Source organism: Talpa occidentalis, unplaced genomic scaffold (assembly GCF_014898055.3).
Source record: "Talpa occidentalis isolate TD23 unplaced genomic scaffold, MPIMG_talOcc4v2.1 talOcc4.15, whole genome shotgun sequence".
In the NCBI taxonomy this organism is placed as follows: Eukaryota; Metazoa; Chordata; class Mammalia; order Eulipotyphla; family Talpidae; genus Talpa; species Talpa occidentalis.
In genome coordinates, this window is record NW_023601543.1 from 10,377,314 (window position 1) to 10,387,111 (window position 9,798).

Here is a 9,798-nt window from a genome sequence, read left to right on the forward strand (position 1 = left end):
ACTTTGAAGACAAAAGGGAGCATGCAGAGGTGCACAGATAGGTTTGTAAATTGGACCCCAGAGGAAGAGAGGAGCCTGATCATTAGGCTGCCTTGCTACAGCATCCCAACCTCCCCCCTTGGGTGGCTGATGTGCAGATGCTTTTGGACTCACCAGAGGCTGTTTTACTGCTGGCCTCACTTATGACATGTGCCGCAATTTGAGGAGCCTGATCACCTAAAATGAAACCAAAAGCAAACTGTCAGGCCCGAGTCATATCACTGTCCACAGAACTATTTAGTCTAGTTGGACAGCTGTATCCCAGAGACCGCGCTTGACGGGGTAAAAGGCAGAGTGAAATAATCCGAAATCCCTTTCCTGGAGGAAAAAGTTGACTTTTAAAATCTGAACAATCGAAGCAGCTTTTCCCTCTGGTCCCATTCCTCTCGTGGCTGTCCAGCACGTGACTCCACACTCCGTAGACTGACACAGGCTGAAAACACTGGTCTTCCTTAAACATCTCGCAGTTTGCCTTTAGGGATACCTCCCATCCATTGGGGGTCGTGTGTGCACAGTTTGCTAGTAAGATGCTTATGGTGTCTGCTTTGGTCAAGCAACTGGCCGGGCTATTGTGTTTTTCTCTAATTGCTTCTCACATGAAAAGCTTGCTCCTTAATTAAGTGTGCTGATCTGCTAAGCGCTCAGACTATGTGGAAGTTTCTCTCTTTGCAGTGATGAGCCTGGTCCGGGACACTTTGTAGTGTCCTGGAAGGTAGAGTCAGGTTGCATGACCTCGGTTACCGGTTGTGTGAAGTTTGTCATTTTCCTAAAGGCTAACAGGCAGCATTCACACCAACTGTTTCCTTAAATGTCGCTGTAGTTAACAGGCAGCATGGTGGCACTCGACAGACGTCACATTCGTGCCAAAACAAGACTTTCATGGAAATCAGATGACCCTTTGAATCCAGACCAATAATTAGAACAAGTCTCTGCCCCAGGAAACAGTATTTGCATCTGGATTTTTTGGTGTGTATTAATTTTACAGAAGGTACTATTTATATCTTCCCTGACTCTGTGACATCATAGTCTTTCATCAGTCCTCCAGCTTTCCCATCCCCAGTTGCTCAGGTCACTTCAGGCATTTTGGTGTTTGTTTTGAAAGTTAATGTGTCCAGAAGAAGAAGTATCTAGGAGGGGGAGGGACCCTGAAAAGGGTCCTGGGAGGAATAGGGAAGACCCCAGGGGGAGGATTAACCTGCTGAATAGAGATCTCAGGGGCCTGAGACATCTGGACAGCTGCTGCATGGGAGAGGAATTATAAACTTTGTTTGATGTGACCCTAAAGAGCAGAACTGGGTCCAGTGGTAGAGATTACTGGAACAAATTTCAACCCCAGAGGAGAAGAGACTTCTCTCAAGCAGTGTAGTAATCTAGCTATGACTATTTGAGCCAGTGAGGATGGGCCAGGTTGCTTTAGGAGGTAGAAGGTCCCTAGACATGTTTGATCTGAAGGCAGGTGATGTAAAGGAGATGTGTGCTCTGGGAATGTTGCTGGATTTTGGGGCCATCTTGGGCCCTCCCAGGCCTGAGATGTTCAAGCTACTGCAATGTTAAGAACAGGAAAAAGAGTAGAGCGTGCTCGCTCACACTGAATCACTCCTTGCTCCCAGTGGTGCCTCTGGCGATGCTTCCTGATCAATGACTGTCATCGTTGGGCCGTGAGCACCCTTGCTACCAAAGGGTGATCTCCTTGGCATCTCCTTCTCTGCAGGTGGTACCAGGCCTTAGGGCCTCTTTGATTGAGGTATTCAAAGGTATGGGATTTCTTCAGACGTGGGAGTGCCAGCTGTGTTCAAGGAACACAGCTTTCCCTGTCAATTCATACCTGTAAAACCTTTCCAAATCACAGTCAACAGAGATGGCATCAATTTGATGATTGTATTTCCCTTGTATCTCCAGAATTGAGTTCCTGATTCACCGTGGTGTTTGTTCAATACAACCAACCTAAAGCTTCCTTTCCCGTTTCAAGTATTCAGAGGAATTGGTAAATTGCAACCTACCTTTTTGCTTTTGAAACTTATTCTCATCCATCTTCACCTCGTTGAGTTTTTGCATGACACCCTAAAATAAGAATCATTGCAAAAGGTCATTTTGACAGGAACTCTGCTATGGGGCTTTAGAGGTGTCGTGCATCTGGCATCTGTCATTACTCCGTTGTCTGTTTCTGGGGAGGATTATCTAACGGAGTCCGATCCCGTCACTAATTCCGGCATACCCACTGGAAGCCCATGGATCTGACAGATGAGCTGACAGCCCCGAAAGCCCAGGGGTGCATCTGGAAGCAGACTCTGGGCCTTATTATCTCCATTCCCGTGCTCTCTCCAGACCAGAGGCTGTTCCCATAACCCTTCCCGTGACCCCAGCCTCCCTGGCTTTGACAAGTATTGACAAATAATGCTGACTGTGGAGATGAGTCTACGCTGGGAACTGGCCTATAGGATATTATTCAACATAAAGCACGGTCTGTATTTACTAGAGAAACAGTGGTCTGAAATCTCTTAGGAAATGGCAATAAGTAAGTTTGATCTAGGGAGGACTCCCAGACTATGGAAAGAAGCTCAGCAATTTTTTATTCTGTTATCTCTTTCAACAGTTGAGGAGATCCCCTTATTTCCGGTTGCCCTGTCTGGTTGAGGCTTATTTGGAATAATCAGCACGTAGGGACCACAGGTACCAACCAGTCAGAGTGCTGATGTTCAAGGGCAAATGCAACACTTCTCCCTCAGTTATACTGTTTACATCAGCGCCACTTATTCACGGATACAGAGACTTTTAAGCCTTATATTAGACAATGTGGTTTGAATTTCCTGGTCTTTTTCACTTTTTATTTTATTTTTTTCTTTGATTCCTCCCCCAAACTGCCCATGGCCATACCCCATTTGCCTCCCTCTCTATCCTCTCCGCCCTTTCTCCTAGTCCCTCTGGTAACTTATCTTCTTTTTTGCAAAGGCAATACTTCTCTTTATTTATTTGAAATCTGTTTATTTATTTATTTATTTATTTGAAATTTATTTATTTATTCATTTGAAATTTATTTACTTATTTATTTATTTTTAGTAAATTTTATTTTTATATTCCCCATACAATTGCAACCCCCTTATTTTGACCCCAAGCCCTCCCTTAAGCATTTTCTTAAGAAAACTCAACCACCGAAGGAACACTGGGGGTACCCAAGGGATCCAGCAGCAACTGTCATTGGTGCAGGTAATAAAAGCTACAGCTGCCACTTGAAAGATCCGGAACAAAGGCCTGGAGGGATTAACTGGCTGGCATGAGGTGAGCCAGGGAGTCTGAGGCCGAAGCCAGAGCAGAAACTGAGAGATCCCATCCATGGACCGGGCTTACTCGCGCCCCCCACGGCAGCATTCACGGCTCTGGGGGAAGCCGGGCGCTCCTTCCCAAGACAGGGATGCGCTTCTACAGGGCCCTCCCTTCCCGTCCATCCTCAAGCAAGACTTTGTGTGGGTGCTGTGGGTGCCCTGGTGGAGGCTCAGCTCAGTCACTCGATGGGAGGTGTCAGTCGTGGCACCCAAAGGGGAAGTGGCAGCTCTCAGCGCTCACGGGGGGTGGGGGGGCAGAGCCTCAATTTTCCATTTGAGCTGAAGTGTGGCTCTGCGAACATGCAGCAACAGGAAAATGTTTGTGAGATAACCAGTAAACAAATGAGTATTTAGTGTCTTTTCAAAAAAAATGGAGTGTGATGCTTGAGATTGAGATACTTTGAGGTGGGGTGGGTGCACTGGGGCCGGGGCCTGCTGAGATGAAAGCGTGAAGTCAGCAGCTTGGTCTTTCATGCGCCCAGCCTCGCCTTTCTGTGAACTTTCCCCCAGCTCCACGCCCCAGAGCCTCATTTTGTTCATTGCTTTGCTCCCCATCTCAACTGAAAGCCTTTTTCAAGTTGACTTTCAGAAGATCTGGAATTAGTTCTTTCCCTCTTAGTGGGAACTCTGAGTGGCAGGGATGGCCAGGTCGACATTTGCCTTGAAAAGGAAATGCTTTGACCTTATCAAAGTGAGCTGCCTTGCTCATCCGGGGCATTGATGGGCAATCACGGACTTGCTCATTCTAGCAGGGGTCAGGGAGGGAAGGAGGTTTAAATGTGAGATCACACTGTTCAAGATGCTGCCTCTACTTACCCTAACCTAAGCCCAGAATCTCATCTTCCCCCCACGAAGTGGGAGCTTGGTGTTATCAGCCACAAGAGATATGAGTTCCTTGTCACTAGAGATGCTCAAACACAGATAGGGTGACATTCCAATCACCCAATCTCACCAGTTGGGTGAGAGATTGGGTCCCAAATTTGATAGCGAAGACTGAAGTTCTGGATTGAGAATTGGACTTGATGATTTCTAATATACTGCCAGGCCCTATGATTTGGAGCCCAAAAACCCAAACCTTAGGTTACTCTGAACTAGTCAGATTGTGACCCAGAAGGAAAGTCTGCTAACATTAGTGAGGAATATAAAGATCCCATTTGGGGTTCTGTAGTTGGCCTGTTGGGGTTAAACAAAAGTCCAAAATACTGTTGTAGGATGAGAAATTAGGGAATGTGGGTTGGAAAGGGGTGGGCATTGGAGGAAGATTGGGTAGCTGGAGATTGTGTCTGACCATCGTGCATGTTGTCGCTACTGATGACGTCGGCAGGGATTCCACCCCTGCTGCCATCGAGGCAAGAGCCCTCCTCGGTCACATGTGAGGGGCCTTGGGTGACATGGCTGAGGTCTGCCTTTTTAGACTATGAAACTTTGGAGCTGTCCTTTTTTTCATGCAAGCATGAGCAAAGGGGCCAAACTGTTTTCCTGACTCCTATTCTGGGTAGCTGGTTTGGGAAGCTTCAAATATTCGACCCGAAATAAGGTCATGAGGAATTGGCAGGTCAACTGTAAAATAGTAAGGATAGGATGGGAGGGGGACCCAACCCTTCCATGCTGCCCTTGGAGGGAGCTTAAGGCTAATCATGTTATTCCAGAATGTCACAGCTGGTCATGTTCTTACAGATAATCTCAGTCCTCTCATTGTTTTCTACTTTTTTTTTTTTTTTTTTTTTTGGTGGGACCCTCGCCTGCGGCCGTGGAACAAACCGGTGCTGCAGAGGCCCGTAGCCTCGCAGACCAGCGCTCAACTGCTGCGCCACCAGGGGAGGCCCAGTCCTCTCATTGTTTTATAGGAGAGAATACTGAGGCCAAGAAAGGTGAAGTCATTTGCCCAAGGCCACAAAGCCAAGCCTAATCAAACATGCTATTTGGATTATTAACCATTGTTCTGAAAATGGTTTTATTTACATTTAAATTTGCAACACCTCCTAAGGCTCTGTAAAACCGACCAAAATCCTCAAAGAACCAGAGAAGCTCAAATCATTTTCAAGCCTTGCAAATAAAGATTTAGGAGTCTTCATCTAAAACCTAAAGTAAAGAACCCGAAAGCCAACAGCAGATTTGAACTGGATTTGGATTCCAGTGGGTGACTCGGGAATCAGCTCTCAGAGTGTTTACTACCGGATTAAACCACACAGCTGGGATTGGACAGGAGGTCTGGAATAAGTTCAGAAATAAGAGTTGAAACCCTTAGCTCCTGGGTTAAATTACACACCAGCTACAGATACAAGAAGTAACCCCTGCGGTTTATCCTGATACCCACCCACGTGGCACAGAGCTACCCTCAACGTGGAGTGTTGCCTTCTGTTCATGACCCCAAAGTCAGTTGAGGGTCAAGGTATTTGAGTTGGTGTCCTGAGGGGAAAACAGGCCAAAAGACTTCTTGAAGTCCTGTTTCAGGAGAAAGAACCCCCTAGGCCCCTTGTCCCTGATGAGGGAATGAACGTTGTAGGAGCAGCCTCAATAAGCGCTCTAAAAGTACTTATTTTAGGTACCCATCATAGGCCACAGTCACCGCAGTGACTTGGCGCTGGGTACCAGCCTATTGGGCTAGAGGCTTAAATTCTCCCCATCTAGGTCTTGACCAGCCCTAGAGTGGACTGGCCTCAAGAGCCAGTGTGGTGTGGCTTGAGCGACACTAGGAAGGTCCATCAACCCCCACTCCCCACACCTCTCCTCACAAGGGAAGGAAAAGATCTCACTGTCATGGCACCTGAAGTTCCATCATTAGAGATGCACGCATTTCGCTAGTTAGAGTGGATCAGTCTTCAGAAGTCCCTGCTACCCTAGTAAAAGCAAAGTCCTAACCTGTTGCGAGCCAACACTGCAGCGACCAATGGTTAGTGTTTCCCTAACCTGAGAAAATGGGGTTCTGGAAACGGGGACTAGAACGTGGATTCACAGAGAGAAGTCACCATGGTTTGGATGGGAAAATAAAGAAATGTAAAAACCAAAATTGCTGTGTTTCCTAATTTTGCTCAGAGGCTGAGGCAGTGTGCACGTGCCCATGACAGTGTGTGATCTGCCCAGAGCCTTTCTGTGCTTCTCGAATGATGATGTGCACGCTCCCAACTTCCCTTTCCTTCACAACGCAGGATTTTGGCTCCATTTTGGCTTTTTTTTTCTTTGATAAATCCACCCATGTGTGTATGCATGCATCTGTGCATGTGCACGCACATGCACACCCACATGTATTCTGTGTATCTTTATACCCATAGCACTATCTGTGATGTTAGATACACACACACACACACACACACACACACACGCACATATGTATGTTATAAATGTTTAGAGCTCTGTGCTGTCAGATTTCAGTTTCCCAACCAAGCAAAGGGAATAAGACTTTTCCATGATGTTTTTCCCAACCACGGAGCTCCTTACCTGCACTAAGACTTCAAACTGGCCTCTAATCTTCTCACAGTTGAGTAAGGATAAGGGCCTCTCTTCGCTGCATCTCTGTATCATTTTCATGAACACAAAATCGTCTTGAAGATTCCTTTCATCTTCTATCTATTCGTGAAATAACAGGGACATGAGAAGTAATTCTGGACAATGGCGCTAATGATGTCTGCCTAGACGTTCACATCCGCAGCACTCACAATAGGAGGAGGACTTTGCAGGTATAAATGGGGAATAAATGTTATTATGCTGGACTATTGCTATTTGGTATTTGCAGTTACAAAATCTACAAAAACCAGCAATTAAGATGTCATATTATCTGAATCTCTGGAAAGAACTCAGAAATCACAGCTATTCTAATAAAATTTCATCACAAAAGTATACTTTTCCAGTGTATGATAGCAATAACATTCTATAATTGTCCTATTTCCCACTGCCCCAGTAATGATTGGTCATTATAAACTCAGCCTATAAAAAGTAGTTTTCTGCTGAGCTAATTTGCCCACTTCATTTCAGTGCTTGTGATGCAGGGCTTTATAAAAAGCAGTTAATTTACAATGTGTGTCAATTAACTCGAGTTCTAATTACATCTCCCTCTTTATCACTTTAGTGTTTGCAGAAAATATTTGCATTTTTAAGGAAATCATCTTTCATTCCCAATGTTAATGAGCTATTTTATTTTCCAGTGCCTCAGAATAATTAAATGTATGGAATTCACTTGCATAATCAACTAATTCTTGTTTTAGGATTAAATTTTTACATTTAAAACCAGACCCAGTTAGCCGGTGGCTTCCATTATCCCAGAGCATACCCAGCAGCTATGGTAACGTTGCGTCCTCCCGGTCGATAATTCCCCCTGTAGAGGCTAGACTTATGTCCAGGCATTTGATTTGCCCACCAGGTCCAATAAACAACCTACTGGACCCAGGACTTCTCTCTTTTCTCAGCAGAGAAGCCCTGAGTTCCCGTTCGCTGGGGAATCGCCGTTTGCCGGTCACTGCTCCGCTTACCCCACTAGAAAACCCAGTGGCGGTAACTCTAGGTCAGCATCCCAGCAGAGTATGCTCAAACATCCCCGAGAAAATGCAGTCTCGACTCATGCGCACCCAGGATTCCTACACCCAGGCATTTAGGATCAGCCAGATAAGTGATCAAATTTCTCCTTTTCATCGATGATTGATATTTTGTCAACACAGCCAATAATGCCCCTCAGTGGAAGTGGATAAATGCGTTAAAACACGATAAATCCTAATGGCCCTCTTTTTTCCTAAGAATGCAAAACAACCTACTAAGTTATTCTCTGCTTTTGTTCCTGCCAGCCCAACCATTTAAGAATGTAAAACATCTCCAGGGAAACAGAGCAACTTGCAGCTAAATCAGCATTTGAAAAATAACAGAAAAAAACGCCACACTTACTAAAAGCCTGCAAACTGTGGGCTCATCCGTGGCTGTGCCAAGCTGCAGCACTGGGCAAATTCAGATCAAAGTGACACTCTCCTCCATTTGGACATTGAAAAGAAAAAAAGTCGTCTCCCTCAGAACAAAAATTGTCCACTGTTTGAGCAAAACTTGTGTAAATCATTAGAGCTGATGTGAGCAGAGGAATTACTTGGTACCAGGCTCTGTTCTGAACCTTTACAGGGTGAAATTCACTTAATCTTTGAGGTGCGTGCCATTAGCATCGCCATTTCTCGGCTGTCGAAATTGAGGCACAGAACTAGAAAGTAACATGCCCCAGAGCACAGATCTGGTCAGGGGCAGAATCAAGATTCGTGCCTAAGCAGTGTGACTCTAGAACCAGAGCTCTTGACCAGGGACAAGAACAGACCTGGCTGAGCAGACAACAAGCATCACACCTCAGGACCTTTGATCTCTCTGCATGCCTTCCATTGCCTATCATTTAGGTAGAACTAAAATCAAGCAACACAAATCAATAAGGACCCCACATTTAGTTAATAAAGTTTTAGGGTCCAACTTACCTTGTCCAATCTTCTGTGAAGATACACAGCAAAAAGTGCTGACCCAATCATGTGGGTGATAAGAAAAACAGTAAGTAAATGCAGAAAAATTTTCATAGTGGCCGGCGGGGCCGTGGCCACAGGTCGGGGAGCAGGCTGGCTGTATGTTTCGATCATGCTGTGTTCGAGTTGCGACGGTAGCTTCTGGCGGAGAACGTGGCAAAAGCAGCATGAGAAGTCTGTCAGAGTGGCCACCTTACTCAGGATTAGTTAAGGGCGCACAATCGTCGCAGCCCACACTTCCTGGAAAATGTGCTTTGTAGTCTTCTCTCCCAGCAAAAATGTTACGTAAAGGTTTTTTTTTTTTTTTTTCAAAGTATACCCGTATCATTCACGTCCAGCCTTTCCCTTTTGTTAGTCTTCTTCCATATATTCATTCTTGCCTTGAAATGTCATAGACTCCTTAACAGACAATGGCAGTATTTTCCTATAAGGTCTAATTTTTGGTTTCTCCAGTTTCAAGGAAAGTGACAAATTAATCCACCAGCAACAGACTTATTTCGATTTCAATCTTACTAATGTAAAGCGGGAACCTGGTATATGGGGACAGAAACAGATGTCAACAAAAGTTTGGATTGATTTCCTGACAGGTGTGGCACTAGCTCATTGCTCCTCAAGACTTCATTCATCTTTAAACCCAGTGAAATCTTAGCGACTTTTCCAGTCTACTCCACAAGGCATCATCGAGTGAGAAGGAGTGCAGATAATGATTAAATGAAATTTAGCTGGAAAGATAATTCAAGAAAAAATAAATTTCTCATAACCAGAGAAAAGTGCACTTGAAAGAGATCAGACCAGAATTCTGGGGTTGAGGGTGAAGTAAGAACATAAGTTCAATTTAGCCAATTTGCCTGGCTGCCCGGGACCAATCCACCAGATCATTGTTGGTGATGACGTAAGGATCAGGAATAGGGAAAATATGCTGTAGTTAAAAGACCTAACTTCTGCCTGGTCTACCAATAAAT

At 45.1% G+C, this 9,798-nt stretch overlaps 1 protein-coding gene across 1 annotated transcript in view; it reads right to left on the reverse strand.

Moving 5' to 3' along the window:
• The window catches only part of CD40LG (CD40 ligand), an 11,798-nt gene extending 2,848 nt beyond the window's left edge, over positions 1-8,950 (reverse strand). Inside the window, exons 1-4 of the mRNA XM_037512881.1 lie at positions 8,795-8,950; positions 6,798-6,926; positions 2,040-2,100; positions 154-216 (exon numbers count right to left, since the gene is read on the reverse strand). Of these exons, the coding sequence (XP_037368778.1) occupies positions 154-216; positions 2,040-2,100; positions 6,798-6,926; positions 8,795-8,950 (409 nt within the window). The remainder of the gene's footprint in view (positions 1-153; positions 217-2,039; positions 2,101-6,797; positions 6,927-8,794) is intronic.
• Between the last annotated feature and the right edge of the window lie 848 nt (positions 8,951-9,798).